The 19,855-nt window shown below is 49.2% G+C and overlaps 8 protein-coding genes across 8 annotated transcripts; 2 read left to right on the top strand and 6 right to left on the bottom strand.

The window, feature by feature from the left end:
* Positions 1–432: 432 nt before the first annotated feature.
* On the bottom strand, positions 433–2,241 carry N7455_010731 (uncharacterized protein; the record flags this gene model as incomplete). The annotated part of the gene is made up of 1 exon (XM_040953068.2): positions 433–2,241. The coding sequence occupies one exon, from the start codon at positions 2,239–2,241 to the stop codon at positions 433–435; it is 1,809 nt and encodes a 602-aa protein (XP_040816421.1).
* A 1,811-nt stretch (positions 2,242–4,052) lies between these two features.
* N7455_010730 (mitochondrial 37S ribosomal protein bS16m) lies at positions 4,053–4,957 on the bottom strand. The gene is made up of 3 exons (XM_040952914.2): positions 4,745–4,957; positions 4,408–4,600; positions 4,053–4,237 (listed from the first exon to the last, which is right to left on the bottom strand). The coding sequence occupies exons 1-3, from the start codon at positions 4,819–4,821 to the stop codon at positions 4,193–4,195; spliced, it is 315 nt and encodes a 104-aa protein (XP_040816447.1). The 5' UTR covers positions 4,822–4,957; the 3' UTR covers positions 4,053–4,192.
* Positions 4,958–5,008: 51 nt separating this feature from the next.
* Positions 5,009–6,176, top strand: N7455_010729 (NADHX epimerase). Its single transcript, XM_040952978.2, has 5 exons — positions 5,009–5,166; positions 5,220–5,328; positions 5,387–5,452; positions 5,511–5,605; positions 5,674–6,176. The coding sequence occupies exons 1-5, from the start codon at positions 5,086–5,088 to the stop codon at positions 6,103–6,105; spliced, it is 783 nt and encodes a 260-aa protein (XP_040816669.2). The 5' UTR covers positions 5,009–5,085; the 3' UTR covers positions 6,106–6,176.
* A 114-nt stretch (positions 6,177–6,290) lies between these two features.
* N7455_010728 (WD repeat PLAP family protein) lies at positions 6,291–8,794 on the bottom strand (the record flags this gene model as incomplete). Its single annotated transcript, XM_040953032.2, has 3 exons — positions 6,291–8,146; positions 8,200–8,653; positions 8,747–8,794. The coding sequence occupies 3 exons, from the start codon at positions 8,792–8,794 to the stop codon at positions 6,291–6,293; spliced, it is 2,358 nt and encodes a 785-aa protein (XP_040816498.2).
* Positions 8,795–10,035: 1,241 nt separating this feature from the next.
* N7455_010727 (uncharacterized protein) lies at positions 10,036–10,560 on the bottom strand (the record flags this gene model as incomplete). The annotated part of the gene is made up of 3 exons (XM_065606507.1): positions 10,036–10,250; positions 10,354–10,446; positions 10,497–10,560. 3 exons carry the CDS (start codon positions 10,558–10,560, stop codon positions 10,036–10,038), a joined length of 372 nt encoding a protein of 123 aa, XP_065460470.1.
* A 1,039-nt stretch (positions 10,561–11,599) lies between these two features.
* Positions 11,600–12,928, top strand: N7455_010726 (WD40 repeat domain-containing protein; the record flags this gene model as incomplete). Its single annotated transcript, XM_040953107.2, has 6 exons — positions 11,600–11,609; positions 11,679–11,792; positions 11,848–11,887; positions 11,940–12,035; positions 12,098–12,726; positions 12,792–12,928. 6 exons carry the CDS (start codon positions 11,600–11,602, stop codon positions 12,926–12,928), a joined length of 1,026 nt encoding a protein of 341 aa, XP_040816554.1.
* A 613-nt stretch (positions 12,929–13,541) lies between these two features.
* On the bottom strand, positions 13,542–15,083 carry N7455_010725 (putative RNA binding protein; the record flags this gene model as incomplete). Its single annotated transcript, XM_065606506.1, has 7 exons — positions 13,542–14,195; positions 14,268–14,334; positions 14,407–14,458; positions 14,513–14,547; positions 14,607–14,638; positions 14,896–14,985; positions 15,045–15,083. The coding sequence occupies 7 exons, from the start codon at positions 15,081–15,083 to the stop codon at positions 13,542–13,544; spliced, it is 969 nt and encodes a 322-aa protein (XP_065460469.1).
* Positions 15,084–15,722: 639 nt separating this feature from the next.
* On the bottom strand, positions 15,723–17,819 carry N7455_010724 (alpha-actinin, sarcomeric (f-actin cross linking protein); the record flags this gene model as incomplete). Its single annotated transcript, XM_040952969.2, has 4 exons — positions 15,723–15,911; positions 15,978–17,585; positions 17,640–17,706; positions 17,764–17,819. 4 exons carry the CDS (start codon positions 17,817–17,819, stop codon positions 15,723–15,725), a joined length of 1,920 nt encoding a protein of 639 aa, XP_040816556.1.
* Positions 17,820–19,855: the final 2,036 nt, after the last annotated feature.

Here is a 19,855-nt window from a genome sequence, read left to right as displayed (position 1 = left end):
TGCCTATTGAGTCAGGATAAACGAGCGAGATAATCAAGAACAAAAGCAAGAAATCACGAGGGTATGAAGGTGTGAACAAAACGCAATGGGTGACAGAAACAAACGCGCTCTCGAGCGCCTCGCACCGACCAGATAAGAATACAAGTTTGGCAATGACCTGAAATGCAATCCTCCCAATGAAAAGAGATAACAAAAAAAAAAGGAATGTAAGAGCGCCCGGGTTCCCATGCAACAAAAAGACGAAAAGCCAAGAAAAGGACTGGCAAAAAAAGAAGGGGAAAACAGAAAAGCAAATCCGAAACAGTACTCCCGAGAGTGTATGCAGCCGCCGAATGCTGATCTAGCTCACGAAACGAAGATCCCCAAATGCGCCAGATATCCCAGTTCGTTCAAACATGCCGGGCATTATCTTGATATAACGCTTGAATGGGCTTAGCGACCCATCATGTAGTCAGGGTAAAAGGAATTATAGCCGTTCAGGTTCGGTGCCGCATTGTTGTTGCCGCCGGGATTAGAAGGGGGCGGCGGCGACATCATTGGATTGGCTCCGTTTCGGATTCCCAGGCCCGAGTTGTGGTTGTATGAGGCATTGCCCATCAGTCCAGCATGAGGATTGATGGGGGTGTGCATGGAGGTGCCATTGCGCATCGGCGGCGCAGGCATGGGCATGCCAAGACCAGGAGGTGCTGCCAGTCCAGGAGGGGGACCGTTGACAGCCGAGAACATGTTATTGTGGATTCCACTCAAGCTGCTGCCTCCAGGGACTGCGCCCTGTCCCGAGGCCGAGTTGGACGAGTTCATGCTGCCGGGTTGACCGGAGCGCACACCCAAAGGATTCTTTGAGAAGCTGAGACGGATGCCCGTCTTGACACTGTTCGACAACTTGTAGCCGTACAGTTCATTGAGCGCTTTGCTGGCCATGGCGACCTCGTCGAATTCCACAAAGCACATGGGTCCATTCTGCTTGTTTCGGAAACAGAGTCGCTTGTACCCGCGTTGTTTGGAGAAAAGGGCTTTAAGCTCCTCCTCGGAAGTGTCGGGTGGCAAGTTGCCCACGTATAGAGTGTTGCAAGGAGGATTCAGGTCATTCGGGTTCGCAGCGGGGAGGCTGTGGCGTGGTGTGTGCTGAGCGTTGTATGGGAAATTGTGGCCTTGGTTCGGGTATGCGGATACTGGTGTTCCACCGCCCATGCGCTGGGCGCCACCCCCGGGGTAGTTCTGCAAAGGTGGCGAGGACATGTTGGTCGAAAGGGACATATTGGCAAAGCGGTTGGTCGGGATTTGAGGGTTGGTGGCCCGGCGTCCGGCAGAGATGTTGGTAGAATGGCCATTCTCTGCATAGCCCACCGGATCCTTGAGCAGCTCGCCCGTCTCCTCGTCCGGGTCTTCATCAATCATAGACTTCCCGGTTATGCGTGGGAGGTTATCAATGCCATTTCCGATCGGAGATTGTGGCGAGAAAAGGCTGTGCATGCGAGAGCCTGATTCAGAGGTCGGAGGCAGTCCTTCTCCGATAGGCTGGTTGGGGTTGGCGTTGGAGAGCCTCTCCAAGCTTTGGAAAGTGCCGTTGAAGCGAGACGATTGACGCGCAAGGGGACCGTTTGAGGCACCCATTAACGCACGACTCGCGGTGTGATCGATGGTGTTACGGCGCGTGTTCGACAGATTCACTCCCATCGGACCGGGGTACATCTCGACAACCATGTTGGCGTCGTTTTTGGAGTTGGGCTTGCCATCCAGGAGGGACCTGGCCTCTTCGGCGGCTGGCAAAGTAATGAATCTCGCGATCGCGGTCAAGAACCCGTCATCCTCCGGCAGGTCCAAGGTCACAAAGTCCGCGTCAACAAAGTCTTTGGCGAAAAGAAGCATGCTGCGCAGGGCTTCGCGGCTCGTGTTTCGCGGCAGTTTGCGCATGAGAATCGCGCCTCCATTTCCGCGATTCAGGCCATTCAGGCCCTGGAGATTGCGATCGTTATCGCCTAAGCGCATGTTGTTATCGAATGAAGCTGTTGTACCGATAGGGGAAAAAGGGTATGAGAAAGACGGGTTCATAGATGAAGGCGCTTGCGACGCATTCGGGCTATACACGTCGGTCGACATCGCATGCTGAGCCGTCAAAGGCGCCTGCGAAGAAGGGAGCGACTGTTGTGGGGGCGAACCAGATGACACGGACTCTGTGAGTTGTGTAGTTCCAAAAGAGCCGGGACTCGTACGAGTTGACTGGGAGGAGCTGCCGCTCATCCCTCCACGAGATATGAATTTTTCGAAGTTTTTTTTTTTTCGCCTTTCGGGGGGTTCGCGATCACACAGGGGAAGATAGTCCAGGTAGGAAAAAAGGAGTCGCGGGATTCGGAAAGTCGAAGTTCTGGGCCGTGATCGGTAATGCGACAAGAGATCGTATACCAAACGCGATGCAACGATAGAAATGGAAAGGCGAAGGCGAAGGCGATTAGCGATTCGATCGAAAGTCGAGTGCACTCGGATGGTGTCTCATCGGATTTGCGACAGTTGGACTATGAGCGCTTTGAAAACGATTGAGATAAGGATGGGAAATTGACGAGAATGGTAAGATGGATGCAAAAGGGAAAAAGGTTTGAAAGGAGGGGATGAAGGAGAGTGCAGGGGAGGGGGGAGAAAAAAGAGTCCGGAACGGTCGAGTGCCAGTCCACAAGTGCCAGATCCATGGATCTGCCCTTCACGACGCGACTCACTGGGGAACAGGTATGTGACAGTGGAGGTACATGGGGTTGTATGTGGGTACCCGTATTAGGGGATGTACTCCAAAGTATATGACAGTACATGGTCATAACTTTACACAATTTTACCACAATCTTACACCTTGGCCCTGGAAACTGACCGCATGCAGAGAGTTACCAAGTGCGTGCCCCGAGGTGACTTGTGGGTGATTATGGAATGCCCCCGGTTTTTTTCTTTTTCCTTTCTGTTCTCTGTGTACTCCGTATGCTCCGTATACTCCGTACAGATATATTAGAAGATCGACGGGTGGATCATGAATCTGTTTCTTCTGGAAAAGCACCGGCCATGCAAGTCAGTGCCTATGCGGCTTGCCGTACCCCGGCTCTGCACGCGATTGGGGCTCTATGAAATGAAGCACACATATCTCACAGGGATGTTTTACTACATAAAGACTTGATAGAATACATAGAAGCCTAAACCGGTACCAAATCCATACAATACCTCTAGGCTGACAGTTGATTGGATGAACCTTGAATGCATTTACAACTGCCGTTAACTAGCCCAGATCGTAAGAGCCAACGGCTTAATACTCGAATACACTTCATATTTCAAGTCATATGGCTCCGGTGCTATATTGTACAATCATGAGAGCTAACCTTGGAACCTGTTTTATAACGAACACAAGGTCATTGCACTCATCCACGGAATCCCAAAAGTCAAAAACTGGCGATCCTCCAGGGTCACTGACCAATTGCCACGGGTCCAACCCCGGTAACACATGGGATTGGCTGCCACGGGGAAATGACTTCAACTTATCGAGGGGGCGTTGGTTCATTTGGTTGGGCCGTGGAGACAAGCTACTGCTTAGGGGCTTTATTAGCACTACTTCAGAAGAACGTGTGCCTGGACTGGTCATAGGCGCGTCAAATGTTTTGGCCTTCATTACTGACAAAATACGATCGGTTTCCAAGGGTATCTTTCGATGGATTTAAGATTCTTACCGTATATATAACCTTGGAAGTGGTTTAGAAGCATCTATATACCGCCTGACTCCACAGTGTAGGCATACGTGAGCAGCTTCTGGGAAAGTACGCTGTTTAACGCATAGCTTACCTCGGAACGGACTATGTGCCTGCCTACTAGGCTGTGTTCTTTGCCTTAAAGAGAAAAATCCAAATCGTATCAGTAGATATTCATGCTGCGGCTCGTCTACCGCGTAGAGTCAGAGCAGTCAGGCTGCCACATAATATACAGAGGTTCCCACAAGGCAACTCAATAACGCCAAAAATGCCAGCAAAATCAGGAGAGAGAAAAAAGGTACACAGAGCGACTTCTGACCAGTCATCGATGGTGCCATGCCTTGACATTTCCAGGGTTCTCGGGTGTTGTCCGGCCGAGTACACAAAGAATGTCGGAGAGAACCCTGGAAAGCTATGTAGAGGTCAAGCATGCCACAAGCCACACGGTATCAAAGAGTCAAGGAGTCAGAGCGGAATCAAGCTTTGTCAAAAGTAGTTGGTTTGGGCGCAACAAGGCCAGCCTAGAAAGAGGTCCAAGAGTTAGTAAAACGTAGTCCGTATAATAACAACGTAATCCCCATCAGCCCATACGATCTGCTGAAAACGCAGACCCGACAATAGCCGTCCATCTTCCTTGGGTCCTCCGATTCCCCAAACTCTCACGGATAAAGAAAACAAGGGTCCGGCTTACCATGCCCATCAGTTTCCAGACGGGATCACTAGGCTGCGCACCAACACCGAGCCAGTACTTTGCGCGTGATCGGTCAAGGGCAATCTCCTTATATGGGCGCGCCTCGGCATTCTCGTCGTACAAGTTCGTGGGACGTTTTGGGATAGGGTTGTAGGTGCCGATGACTTCGAGGGGCTTAGCACCGCGGGCGGAGCTAGAAATAGTAGGGTCAGTTTCAATTTTTCTTTAATATACAGTGCGCAATGGATTGAAGCACTCCGTAGCCTGGCAACTTTGGTGTTTGGCGCTGGAGCCGGGCGTATCGGGGGTATCCATTCACGGGGGAAAAACCACATACCGGGCTTGCGCAACGACGATGTTGAAGAAGGGGTTGTGCTTGTTGCCGAAGCGGGCGAGTCGAATCCGGAGAACCATTTTGGCGGGTGTGTAATGCTTTTTCAATTGAAGAGGGCACAAGACTGTTCTTTTGATGATCCCGTCTGCCCTCCGCAAAAGTTCTAGGAGGTGCGGAAGAATTGTTGATCCGTCGTAACCAAATGCGGACTAGCGTATATATGATGTAATGATGTGAGGACCCTCAGTAGATCTACTTCGGAGCTGGCTCTGACTTTGATTTACACAGCTTCTGTCAATTAACTCAATTTACCAACAGCCTAGCTCTAGAATTGGCATAACTACATGATCTGTTCTACATTCACCAACTTTCGTCTACCTCTCTCCATTCGTCGCTACAGTAAACCAGCAATGATGTCGTTGAAGGTATAGTTGTCCGATATTAGCTCCAACAACATATAAACTAACAATCGTCATAGGCAATCTCAGCCAAAGATGCGGCCTCGCTGGATAAAGATCTTATGGAGACCGGTGGCTGGTCTCTAGACCAGTTGATGGAGCTAGCGGGCCTGTCTGTCGCGCAAGCGGGTAAGCTCCATCGATCTTGAACATGCAATCAGGCCATACTGATATAATGACCAACCAGTATGGAAAATCCATCCCCCAAGCGCAGGGAAGAATATCCTAGTTGTCTGTGGGCCAGGCAATAATGGTAAGATGAAAGCCTAATCTTGCTATTCCGAGCAACAACAATCTAACAAATCACCAAGGAGGAGATGGCCTCGTAGCCGCTCGACACCTAGCCCACTTTGGCTACACACCATCGGTGTACTACCCAAAACAGGGCAAAAATGAGCTCTACCAAGTACGCATCCCCAAGCACGAAAATAACTCTAGAAGCAAGAACCAAGAACCAAGTCTAACCCAACGCAGCGCCTCAAAACCCAACTCCAAAACCTCTCAGTCCCCTTCATAGACGACTTTCAACCAGCCCTAAAGACAACAGACTTTTTGGTTGATGCCATCTTCGGCTTCTCCTTCGGCGGACCATTGCGCGATCCATTCCCCGAAATTATCTCGCAAATCGAGTCCGCTAACGTCCAGGTGCTGAGTGTCGATGCGCCTAGCTCATGGGATATCCAGAGCGGACCGCCGAAGGAAGGACCTGGTGCAAAGTTCATGCCGCATGCGCTGATCAGTCTATCGGCGCCTAAGCCATGTGTGGCGTTTTATCGAGGCAGGCATTTTATCGGTGGTAGATTTTTGACGAAGAACATTACTGATAAGTATGGGCTTGATATACCCAAGTACCAGGGTGTTGAGCAGGTTTTGGAGATTGGGGTTGACGCGGAGGGGAGATTGTAAGGGAGTGAGTAGATGGGTTGTTGAGAACACTAGTTGATTCAATGATAAGAGAGCATTTTACGATTTATCTACTACGAAGTGGAAGAGAAGGCAATGAATAGTCTTTGTATGGGAATCGCGTTGTCGTCGTTAGAAAGTAATGCATCTCTGATAGATGCACACCGAATAAAAAATAGCACGCACTTTCAAAGAGCCTCCCGGATCTCGCTAATAATGCCCTTAATGCGCGGCTCCTTTCCAGGACCAGAGACCGAGGCTCTCGCGAGAACACCTTCAACCTCGTAGACCTCCTTGGCAGCGCTCTTGACCTCCTCCCCGAGTGCTGTGACTAGTGTGCCGAGCGCGACTAGTGCTCGGTAAACTGCTTCTGAATCGTTCTCTCCAGCGATGATCCGAGTCAGTTCCTCCAGGAGGACCAGACCCCGTTCTGCGGCTTCTGGAGATTGGTTCCTACCCTCGGAGGTGAGATAAACTGCAAAGTTGATGTAGAGTGTCGTTATTGCGATTGTAAGGTTGCGGTTTGGTGACTCTCCACTACTGGCCAAGGCGGACTTCACTCCTCCCAGGATCTGATCAAATGAGTTTATGGCTAGATCTCGACCGGCAGTCGTCTCGAAGAGGTTAGCAAATGTTCGCATTGCGAGCATTGCATTGTTGACGTTAAGAGGGGATTCAAAAACACCGCTGGATATCACACCCGATACGACATTTTCGTCTTTGTACTCGGCGGATGCTGTAAAGGGCGCTGCAGCCGCTAGTAGACGGAGAATATCTAGGCCAGGGAGACGGTTGGCAGCAGGCCAAGTTGTGACAATCTTCAGAATCAACGGCACTCCGGACTCAACCTCAGGTGATGCTTGAAGCTGTTGGGAAGATTCGAGCTGGCCGCACAAGGCGACAACCGTTTCCGCCTCTGAGGGGCTCAACGCCACGTCCTTTGATCCATCAGACACGAGTTTCGTGTTTAATTCCTGGAGCTTCTTGGTGATAACTTTCAGGTTTGCTGAGCGGATGGAGAGATAGATCTTCTGAGGGAGTACCTTGGGGCGTGGCTCGGGAGCAGGTGGCTGGGACTCTTCAGTCGCCGGGGCGTCTCCAGGGCGATAACGGCGGTCTGAGCCCCAAGGATCAGCACCTTCAGGTTCTTGAGACTGCCCAATGGTGGCACCCTGAGTATTCTGAGTGATAAAGTTGGCAACCTGATCCAGATAGGTCATAGGGAGTTCATTGTCTCCAATGAACTTGGTGGCAGCCTCATATGGATTCTGCGTGACATTGTATGGTAATTTCAGCGGGGGCTTGCCATCTTCTATGTCAACATCGAAGACGTAGTCGTAATCCTGACCATGGTATTCGGTCTTTCGACCACTGCTTCCAGCCGAGTCCACTACCATGCCAATAGCAATCCATTCCTGTGTTGCCGACGACCAGGTGTGGGCGCTCACGGTACCACCAGGCTCTCGGATCATCTGGACCTGACCTTCCTTGGTTCCAGACTTTTCTTTGAGGAATTCCGGACCAGGTAGCTCCTCTTTATTAATCTTCCCAACTTGTTGCTCTGGGATAGCTGACTCCTTGACGGCCTGGTCGAACAACTGTATGGCCTCTGGGGCTGCATGGCGATCAGGGCTTCTGCTAAAAACACGAGCAATGCGGTCACTAGCACCGGTCACGATGTCACCGGTCTCACTGCAAGCTGCGACGCTCCACACTGATATTGCGGGATGGGTGATTGTCTGCACACATTGGGTTCCGTTCCAAATCTTCACGGTGCGATCTTCACTAGAGCTCACCAGCTCGCCAGATGGGAGCGCAGCAAGGGAGTAGATAAAGCTTTCATGACCATGGAGAGAGGCGACGAGTTGACCCTGCAATGTGTAAAGACGAATGATTCCGTCGTTGCTAGCCGATGCAAAGTGGGCTCCTGTAGAGTTTGAGGAGGGAAGCTTGCACAAGGCCCGGACCACGTCGTTCGAGTTTTGTACGCTTCCGAGTAGGGTTCCCGAGGTATTGAATACCCGAATCATTTTGTCAGCACAGCCTGTGATGAAGTTAGCATGTAAGACTTATTGGCGTCGCACGAAACTGGCATACCCGTAATGATTGTGTTCTCATCATAGGCCAGCACGGCCCAGACGCTTGCCTCGTGTCCCTCCAGTACGACATCACACTCCCATTTACCGACTCTCCACAACCGGGCGGTGGAATCCCAGCTGCCACTGACGACCCATCTGCCATCCGGAGAAACATCTAGAGCACAGACATTATGGCCGTGACCCAGAAGCATAGCATCCGCATTATCCTCTGCACCCTTACCAGGCTGCCTGGCTTCAATTATTGCGTCTTGTCCAGCCGAAAGTACAAGCCCTTCGGGGAACTCAGATGTGGGAGGAACGTAGGCTAAGCTGTTGATGAAGGCGCCGCCATGTGCAGCGATGGTATAGTCATATGCGGGAGGTGGAGTGGAGATAAGCTTCCAGAGCCGAACTGTTGCATCACGAGAGGCGGAAAGGACGACATTTGGATTTGGGAAGACCACAGCGCGAACCTAAATCAAAGTCAAATCAGTGTGAGTAGTCTGTGTGGTTTGGAGGCGCGGTGTCAATGGCGTCGGTACAGACGCCGGGGCCAGGAGCCTTACATCATCGCCGTGGCCCTCCAAAGTTGCGGAGAGCTTGAAGTCAGGCATACATAAAACTTTGGGGGAAGAAAGAGTGAAGAAAGAAGAATCCGAAGAAGAAATATTTTGAGGGTATCACTGCGGAATTAATGATCAATCAAGCTCCCCTGGATGTTGTTGTCCTTTAGTCGTTCCGGGGGATCGCCCCGCCGAAGCATCAATTGGTCATATCACGTGGGCGGTAACGCCATTTGGGGAACCTGCTAGAATACGCCGAGGCCTTATCAAATGCAAAGGTACGGAGATTTTAATTGGATCTTCTAGCCCTATGGATCTCTGCTACATGCTCAAGTGTCCAGGTGGTCCCCAAATGACTCATCTCGCATACTGACGAGTTCCCAATCTAGTGGGTAGTTATCTCTTACTCTACCTGAAGGCTTCCAAAGCTGGGGTCTATCACAGGTCTCAGGGAGCGGACTATGCCGTGACAAGGGGGTACATATGTATTTTCTCCATCAGAGCGATTGTTACCTTTGTCGAAAGGGACCAAGGGTCGCGCTCAGGATCAAGCGTAGTGCAAATCACATCACATTTTCCAAACTTCACGAACCTAATCACAATACAATTGCAAAAGAAGGATAATGAGAGGTTAAACTTGTTCCCTGGCTTCTGCTAGATCTGTTGATCCTGGAAAATAGGATGCGCTTATTATTGGCCAAATCTTCAAGCTTGCCCGACTGAAGACTATGACTTCCAGGTCTCGTTCTTCTAGGACGAGGATTTCGGGGGCCAGCATCTATGAGGATCTAGAGTAGCCTAACAGGTGCTTAGCATTATGAATGTCCACCACTTTTGCTAACGGGAAAATATGTGATCGTCGAGGCCCCGATCGGTGAACACTATCTGCAAGAATTGATGTAGAGTGTTCTATGCCAGACCGGTATTGAGGTACTCAATTCAAAACCAGATTCCTGCAGACCGCAGAGCGTCCGTCGATGGTGTAATTGCTGCAATTTATCTATGAAGCTCGGTGATAGGTCATATGCTATTTACCTGGGGACATTAATCTTAATATATAGAGTAATCTCTAGCAAGCAAACTACCCGACTAACTATAAATGAGCCATTTACTTCCCCCGGGGCTTTCCCTCAATCTATCAATGTCATGGGGGAATGGTGCTTTAGTGTCAGGAGAGGGTCAAAAGTGTCACTCTTTATAGTCCTAGGAGCAGGCAACCAGTGGAAAGCAACTTCTATATAGGTCTTATCCTCGTTGATCGAGATAGGATGAAGAGCACATAAAGTATGACCCTAGAAGATGTGGACTGGGGCGTTGAATGTAATGAGCTTCTCCAATCGCTCAGTGACCATTCCAGCTTCGTGGCTCTCACGAGTCATGATTGCTTCTCGCCACTTATCGACTCGCTCTTTGCTCCAGAATAACCCCGACCAGGTCCACTCTTGTTCTTGTTCTTGTTCTTTAGCGGTGGTTTTGTTGACTTTGAGCGGAACGATATGGGATACGTCTAACCCATACACAAACTTTGTGAGAACGCATTTATATCTATCTCAATCCAAGGCCCTGAGATTCAAAGTTAGCATTATATCCTTGAGATCGTTTCGTTCCACGTGCGGTATCGCTAGCTGCTTTATTTTGCGACCAATCTTCGCGTGCAGTTTGTTCTGGTACAAGCTCCTGCAAGTAGGGAATCTTGCCCGTCCCTATTAATTATCAGTTTGGTGGTATAGAGACTCCCATTTGGTGTAATTACAAATCCCAGGCACATCATATACAAGTTGCGACGGGTTCACATTCCTGTCCACGTTGGCAAACATGGTTTAGTCAGACAGAGCCGCGCACGATCTGAGTACGGAGATGTCACTGAACCACAGCGCTCCTCTGCAAATTCGTCAAAAGAATAGTGACGTTGTCATATCTTGGGTCGGTATTAGCCATGATGAGCAAAAAAGCAGGTATTGAAAGATGATAGCAACCATCCAAGGTTAGAAGAATATACTTGGGATCGTTATGTGGTTGGATGAAAAATAGAGAGAAAAGTGGGACTGAGGAAAGTGGGCCTTGCTCGATATAGTCACGTGACTGATTACAAGACCGCTTGGCGTCTGATGATATACTCGAAAGATGTACCTAGAGCCTCAATGATCTGAATATGCGGTTATTCCGAAATGGTATTAGAGAAGTTACCTTAGATATCACTACAGTGTGTTTTAGCAATATCCTTTTCAATGTCTTTATATATATTCTCTTTACAAGTCTTTCTAAGTATCTTTTTAAATGTATTTTTCAGATATCTTTATAAGTATGTTGCTATGAATCTTATTATATCCCGTTTTGGATATCTACCAATGTCCCGAGGTCTTTTTAGAATAATTCACCGTAAACTGTAGCCACGACAGAAGAGCCTCACGTGTTCCAATTATACCCGAATCAGACTAGCGTATGCCTTACCTAATCGGCGATCCGCGCCAGGGCTGCCCGTTATTGTTTGAAATTGAAATTCAATATCCCATCTACACACTGAAGGAGTTTCATATTCCCAGAGGCCTTCTCTCCTTTTGAGGTGTCTGTTTGGAAAAATTCCTGTTCAATCTAATTTCTTCGATCCTTTGTTCTCGGCTCTTCCTCGAATCCCACATATCTGTTTGATGACTTGACGACCCTGACGAATCTCTGATATACCTTCCTTAGACATATTGAACTCTCTCTCGGTCTGGTTCCTGGATTTGGACCTTGATATCAAGTCGTGCTCTCTCGGTTGGGCACATCCATAGCTTTTCGCTGATCTGATTGGCTCTCTAATACCTAACATCAAAACCACTGAAACCTCGGGAACTTCCCTCAACCACCAACGAAATGACTGCCGGTGAGTGATATGTGTGAATGGAAATGAAAAATTGCTATCTTGATACATTTACTGATATACTCTCCACAGATATCCCCAAGGTAGTCCCTCTGACTTGCCACGGACATTCTCGTCCGGTGACGCATCTGAGCTTCTCTTCCACTGTCGAAGACGAGCAATATTACTTCATCTCTTCATGCAAAGGTAAGAAAGACCAATGATACTCCCAAACCACCACATAGTCACTAACCAACTAAAGATAATAACCCCATGCTCCGCGATGGCATAACGGGAGACTGGTACGGCAAATGAATCCAAGTCCAGAGACCACCCACTAACATCAACCCCCAGGATTGGAACATTCCTCGGCCACAAAGGTGCCGTATGGCAAGCAAGGCTCTCCGCCGATGCCGCCATCTCAGCAACAGCAGCAGCCGATTTCTCAGCGTATGCAAATTCCCCCCAAATCATCTCCCACAATGATATACTAATCTCGACACCCGAAACAGTAAGGTCTGGGACACCTACACAGGCGAATGCCTGCACACACTGCAACACGCACACATCGTGCGGGCAGTAGCATTCCCAATCCAGGCGAACCCGCAAGTGCTCGCGACAGGCGGCGCAGAGAAGAAGCTACGAATCTTCGATCTAACGCGGGGTGGCAGTTCCAGCACGGGCTCAACACCACCTATCCCGTCCTCTGCCACTCCTGCCACTGAGAATGGAGTGGCGAGCTACGAGATCGGCGCGGGCGTGCACGGCGGTACGATCAAGTCTATCGTCTGGAATCAGGACTACAATGTCGTCACGACGGCGGCGGAGGACCGCAAAATCCGCTGGTGGGATCTGCGGTCGCGCCACCCGATCGTTGAGTACGGTGTTGATGGTACCATTGGCTCCTGTGAGCTGAATAGTCTGGCGACGAGACCTAATGATGCGGGGATTTTGACTGTCGCTGCGGGGAAGAGTGTTTATCTCTTTGATGGCGTGCAGCCTGGTCGGTTGCTTAAGAAGGTTGATTATGACTATGATGTTGCCAGTGCTGCGGTTAATAGCGAGTCTGGTCGTCTGGTTACGGGCAGTGCGAATGATACTTGGGCAAGAGTTTATGACTTGAACACGGACGAGGAGCTGGGTATGTTTTGCTACTTCTGGTGGTGTGTCTTTTGGCGGTGGAGTCGAGCTAACTTTCTTCTGCAGAGGTTCAAAAGGGTCACCATGGCCCTATCTGGTCCGTCAGCTTTTCCCCCGATGGCAAGCTCTACGGGACTGGTAGCGAGGACGGTACTATCAAGTTGTGGAAAGCATGCCGCGAACCCTACGGGCTGTGGAGATGAACTTGACACTTTCATAATTGTTACGGTGTACAGAAAAAATCACGGAAGAATGTCATATATTCTTCCATTTTCATTTGCAATCCTTGTTCTATTTATAATTGGCGGCTTCCATTGGGTTTATGTTCTATTGATTTGTATCTTGCCATCATCCATTGGTTGTAAGCAGCCTCTCGTTCTTTGTATGCAGGGTTTATGGCATGTGCGTATCTGTTCTGACCCCCGATGATAGAAAAACATCAAGAAAGACACCGAACAACACAATAAGAAAGAAAAAAACCCCTTCATCATGGGCTCTGAGTTCCTCGGTGTGGGCATACAACGAGAGTAAGGATAAGATAAGGATAAGATCACAGCAAGGGGAAAGAAGCATTGAAGCAGTGGAAAACCGAAATTGTGATATGGATCCAGTTACAATTTGGTGGTTGAGGTAAAGTACAGGGTTTCAGTCCTCGTGCTGAAAAGCCTCGGAGATAGAAAAAGAGAAGAGAAGAGTGGAAAAAGGCCGAGGGGATCTTAATTCATAAAAAAGACCAAAAGCAATGCCAGGAGGCCCAAAAGATCTGAAATGCGAAAGACAACCGAGTTTCCCGTAGTTCGAATGACCATGAAGTATTTACTCAATCATATCGATATCGTCGTCGGCAGCAGGTGCGCTGGGGGCCGGAGCAGTCTGCTGAGGGGTGTCCTGGGCGGGTGCAGCTGCTTCACCGCCGCCGTTGTTGGCACCACCCCAGTAATCTTCCATCTCCTGGTCCAACTCCTCCTGAGTCTTGCGCGGGCGGGCATTGGGTCGGCGGTTGGATCCATCAGTCTGCTGGGAACGGTTGTCGCGTCCACCACGTCTACCTCCGCCGCGGCGGTTGGGAGAGCGCTGGTGGGAGCGTTGTCCGGGGACGTAACGGTCGATGTTGTCTGGGGCGGGCTTGGTAACATCGCTGCGATGAGCACGGCCGCCACCGCCACGGCGGCGTCGGCCATCGGCATTGTCCTCGGGGCTCATGCTGCGGTCATCGCGGGGGCGTTCGACGCGGTCCATAAGACTAGATCTAGGGCGCTGTGCGGAGTCGAGGGGGTTGCGGTCACGGCGGCCGGGGATGAGAGAAAGGCGGATGGGCTGGCCCTTGGCGTTGGCTCCGTCATACTCCTGAATGGAGGTGTGTGCATCCTTCAAGCGGGCGTATGTGATGTAAGCAACTCCCTCGGAGCGTCCAGCGCGGTCATAAGAGACAGTAAGTTCAGAAACAGGTCCAATTCGACCGAAGAGATCCTGTTCGGCGAAGAGGCTTGTTAGGGGCGTTCTCTTTGTATGGGGGTTGAGTCCGGGCTAATTGAAACGTACATCGAGATCGGTTTCGGTAATGTCGTAGTGGAGGTTATCCACGCGAACCTTGGTCAGTGTGCTCGAGCTAATAATTCAATCAGCGCTCTGATCAGGCAAACTATCAAGTCAAGGCTGATTTGATTGGGAGGCTCCATACCGATCGGAATCAGGTCCATCGCGGCCTCTGCGGCCTCCACGGGACGGGCGGGCTGAAGAGCATTGCTGTTAGAGAGATCCCGGCAAAGTACGAGAAAGTCACATACATCGGTCGTCGTCAAATTTGTCATGAACCCAGTCGCTAGAAACAGAGACCGGTCAGTATAACCCACATCGTAGTAGCCAGAGAGGTATAATCACAGGTTGAGATCGACACGGTCTGAAGTGTATGGCTGTTGTTATCGAAGAGACTTAGCGTTAGCTCCAAGTCAGATGAGATACCGTGCAAAGTTCTTTTCCATATCTTTGCCGTGGCGTGTTCGTTGGCGAGTCTCCAACGATCCAGAGGACTGGCTACGATTGACACGGAGCAAGAAGAGAATTCGCAGAGGGAAAGGAGGGCGGACCTAGACATTTTATGAGATATTAGTTTCATGGCCATGTGGAACATAAATCTGGAATAGAGCCTCGATTTGAAGTGAAGTTGTACCTTTCTGACGCCATCGCGCTCGTGGCGACGGCCGGGGTTGTTGTGACGACGAGGACCACCACCACCGCCTGAGGGGCGACCAGGGTTCCGCTGCAATTGAGTGAGTTAGTTGTCGGTTTCAGTGGTTTCATTGCTCGCTGGAGTCTTACCGTGTCTTCAGCGATGATCTCGTCCAAGCTGCGGTCCATCTTGGAGTGTATGGCTGAGGAATGCGATTAGGGAAGAAATAAAGTGTGTAAGAGAGAGAGTATGGTCAACAAATTCAATTATGACCAGTGTTTAAATGGTAAAGATTGAAAGAATCGAGAGGTGTCAAGGAATACAATGAGGTCGCAGGATCATCCCTCATCAGCTCCAATGGATCTGGGGACTGTCACATGACATGCGTTGTGTAAATACGGCAATGATTGGCAGTATCCACATCTACAGATCAGACCCAGAATAGCTTGAAGGATTTCCTTTTGTACTTACAAGAACTTGTTATTTTATCTCATATTAAAGTATCTCGGCTATTCTCAATTGTCCAATTCCGACTCCACGTCTACCCAGAGTTTGATAGTTGAAAACGTTCACATGGTATCCTGGTCATTACAAACAGAAAAGTATACACCAACACAATACGTATGTTAAAGAGGAACAACCTCCGAACCCCAGGATGCAAGATGAACCTCAAAAAGAAAAAAAAAGAGGGAGAGATCCGGATTTCGAAAAAAAACAAACATGAGAATCCTCCCTGAAAACACCAGAAACACAGCAACACCAAGTCAGTGCAAATCCCCCCATAATCACCAGTAATGCCGCGCAAATATCAACCTCCATGATACCTTTTATTGCTCACTCCCATTATTTTTGTTTACTTCTCGCATTTTCTCCATGAAGCTAATGTAGTCGTATTTGGCCAACTCCCGGTCCTCGAGTAGATCGGGGCCATCATGTGTAGGCATCGTTTTAACCAGGTGCTCAATAACCTCGTCTGGAATAAGCGAGTGTCGGAGGTCCAGTTCTGTGACATAGGGCTGCAGGAGGAGTTAGTGACTGTAGGCCGAGAAAAATTTTAGATATTAAAGAAACGCTTGACATACCTTGCCATCGGCAACCTCCTTGAAACTCTGGAAGACCTGTTCAGCTGTATTTTGATCCTCTGTCACGCTGACCATAAACCGAATAAACTGTTCGAAGCTGACTCCGGCATTCTGTGACAGTCGGTTGGCCCCACAGACCTCCACGTAGACCTGGTGCATCTCATCCTCGTCGTAGACCAGTCCCAGACTGGCCAGCGCTGCGGAGAACTCGAGCTCATGGAGCGTGTTAGAAGAGTCGCGATCGAAATGGCGGAATACCGACTCAAACTCTTCCAATTGGATAGGGGTCAAATTGGTCATGTTACGAGCAACCATCTGGTTGTCAAGGAATGCCAGCTTCTTTGAAATGCTGGATTTGACGAGGCTCAGCTCATATGCAAGCTCGTCCAGGGTGTATGTGGTAAAGTCGTTTTCTTCAATATTGGCCTCCGCGCACTGTTGGTCCAATTCTGCGATAGCGTCGAGAAAGGCATCAAGGGGTGGTAAGTTGCCATTTAACTTTTTAACATGATCAAGCTGGTCCTCAACGTCACCATCCAATCCGGAGATCGCCAATGACAAGGTCTTCAGGGTCAGTGCAAAGTCATTTGCCTTGTCAGCAAAGGAGCGGCGTAGCTTGTTCTTGATGTCACGGATTGTTTCGTTTATAAGTTGGCTGCGTTCATGCTCCTCCCGGGTAAGAATCTCCCATTCCTTGTCGCAGTTTTCTGGACTCAGTTCTTGCGGTGGGTCGTAAGGACGCAGTCGATATGTACCCAGCTTGGTTTTGATATTTCCCAGCAAAGCAGCTAGGTCAGATTTCTCGGCCACCCATTGGCGTTTCTCGTTGCGCTTGTAGAGCGAGAACTGATATGATTGTTCTTTGGCGTCTTTGTATGTTCCCTCGAACGACGAGGTCTTCCAGTGCTCACGCTGGCCACGGATCAGTCGCAACAATTCCTTTACTCGGCGCTCATACGAGTTCTGCATATCCCACGCGCCATGCATGTTGTTGACAAACTTCTCCACTCGTCGCCCAGCATTCTCGACTCTCTCCAGTTGCGAGAAAGCGTGGAACCAGTAGGCGATGTAGGTCATGAGGGAGCGTTCGTCGGGTCTGGGTACGTCGCATACATCATCCACGTCAAGCAGGTCCGGGATGCCGATTTCGTTGGATGCGATCTCGAAGGCCAGCTTCATATTTCCACGGTGGTCACTCTTATCTAACGAGTCGTAGTCGATCAAGTCCGGTCGGTGGATATCGAGGAGCGCGCAGAAGGCCAGGCCATTGTTCCAGCTGGATGAGAAGTCTCGAACCTCTACATCGTCGTAGCATGCCGTCTTTCGTTGACACCAGAGTAGCAATCCTTCCTTTGCAGTCATGCCCTCCTCGTTGATGTCACTGATCGTAAACCGCAGAATCAGGGTCCAGATTAAACCGAGGATGATCTTTTGGTTGCCGTCGACAATATCCTCTGCGCCAATATTTGTCATCTGAATCCTCCTCCCCTTGATGAAATCAAGACTTTTGTTTACATTTTCGAAGCGCTGTACGCGCAGTTTGGGTTTCGAGGCATATCGACCGAGGGACTCTCCTCCAAGGATTTCGAGGAGGTGAATAAGAATGACCTAATATGCGATCAGCAATTCGAAATTAGTGAGCGGGGCAGACGTGGGACATACGCCGTCGGAGAGGTCAGTGACCAAGTCCTCGATGGACAGGCCCCGTGCCTTCAGCTTGTCATTCAGCCTAACATTACTCGTCAGCTGAAGATCATATGGAGAGCAAATGGAGTAGGGAATTTACCATTTGGTGAAGGTCTTTTGCTGCACATTAATCCACTGCTTCTCAACCGTCAACATCTTCGATTCACGGCGGAGACATTCAGGGCCGATTGGCAATGATAGTGTTAGTGTCGGGAGGTGGCAGCAAACAGGGCTTAGGGTTGAGAAGAAAAGGACTAGGATGATCAGGGAGGCTCAAAGACTTGGTTTCCGATTCGGACTGGAGATCAGACAATGGGGCACAAAGGGGGGGGGAAATAATGTCGAGGGGTGGGGGGGTGTTTGTCCCGCAAGTCGGAGTTGAAGATCACCCGAGCAACCGCGTTTCTTGTTTCTTCTTCCTTTTGAAGTTGAATAGAAAGAAATCACTTTATCAGCGTAAACTTGGATGACAAAGGATGACAAGAATAGTTGAAACTGAAAGTTTAGGAAATTTATCAAGTGACAATTTGCAGCTGCATCCCTTGTGGACCCACTTCTAAGTATAGCTCGCTATTGTTTACACCCCCTTTGTCTTTTAAATGGGAAATTTATATGAGGTGATACGATTAGGACTACTTAGCTCTTCTCAATATGTGGAAAATCGAAGCTAGTATGTCCCCCCTTTCTGTTAGATGTTGTTTATGTTGTAGGTCGAGTTCCAAATGCCTATTCTGGTACCGTTGGGCACTATATGCATGCCCAGCCCTGGAGCCCTGAAATGAGTGCCTCCAAATCATTGACTCGTAGTCTCCAGGGATGTATCCAAGTTTTGAACGACTTATAGCAAAGCTACAAGTCAAGCCAACGTATCTCACATTGCCTTATGGATGTACGTGTTAAGCAGCAGGCTTAAAACTGCGTATGAAATAAATTATAAGTATTATGATTGAGTCATTCTAAATACAGTCCTCATATGAAATAGGAAACACAACAAAAACCGCAGATTCAGTTATGCGACCCTATCTGTTATTCCCACATGTGACTAGCAAACTCCCAGCTTTCTTCCCTCGCGCACAGCTCATGATAGTCATGCTTCAGCGATTCTTTTGCCACGGTAACGGTGTCGAAGATTGAGTTTGATGATGGGAAAAGCTCATCGATTTTCTCCCGTGAGCGTCAAGCTATCTCAGGAAAGAAGAAATATATCGTTAGCACACATACCATGTTAATACCATAGCACACTAGGAAATATTCCCAGCCAATATCAGCAAATACCACTAATGTTACTTCAGCGACAATTAAAATTGAATAGCCGGAGAATACAGCAGTCGATAGTCTAGTTGTTGGTGCTCGAAACTAAAGTCACCGCGACCTCATTTGAGCAGAGGAATGCAAGGACATAGACGAATAGATACAAATACATAAAGAGCGCAGCTGCCAAAAATCTTAGTAGGGTTTTTAGTTTAGGATGGACCAGTAGACCCGACAGTCAGGCACAGTCGAAACATACATAGGTACGGAGTACGGACATCATAGTCGCACGGATCAGCATGAGGTTCTGTGGAGGATCCCGGGGGGCGAGGAGGGGGTTTATACCCACAGGTGGGGACGTCGCTCCTTCCGAAAGACGGTAAGAAGGATGGCAGGATAATGACGAGAGACAAGAGATGAGCCTGTCTGGGCATGTGTATGTATCATAATGCCACATGGGGTAGGTCTTTCCCAAACTGGGTTTGAACTTATGTTCCCAAAAAGAATGGATAATTCTTAGAGAGTGAATAATGATGTAGCTCCGGGGAACGAGGGGTGAGTTGACAGAGTGACGCAAATATCTAGAATCACATTATGCATGTCAACAAAAGTGGCTTGCATAATACGGTGGATGATGATATGGTCCATGAGCCTCCAGGTCGGACATGGTGGTAAGTATTTCTGAAGGACATAGCCCCGGTGGCGCAAAACCCGGGTTTTCGGGCTCCCACGGAGATCATCTAGCCTACATATATATATATATGTAAGTGTATGTATTTTCGGGAGATACCAGTAATCAGCATTACAGGCAATAATTTCATTGTTTTCTGAGCGCAGGAAAAAAGAATCTGGGGTCAACTCTTTGACCTCTAGCATTGCCCGACTTGCCCGACTATCAGTATATGAAACAGAGGGGATAGGCTAGAAATGGATGGGGAATA

The sequence above is a fragment of the Penicillium solitum genome (genome assembly GCF_028829755.1).
Source record: "Penicillium solitum strain IBT 25940 chromosome Unknown utg000008l_segment0_segment0, whole genome shotgun sequence".
NCBI classification, from domain to species: Eukaryota; Fungi; Ascomycota; class Eurotiomycetes; order Eurotiales; family Aspergillaceae; genus Penicillium; species Penicillium solitum.
The sequence above is the reverse complement of the archived record's forward strand: the minus strand, read 5'-3'. Positions and strand labels throughout refer to the sequence as shown.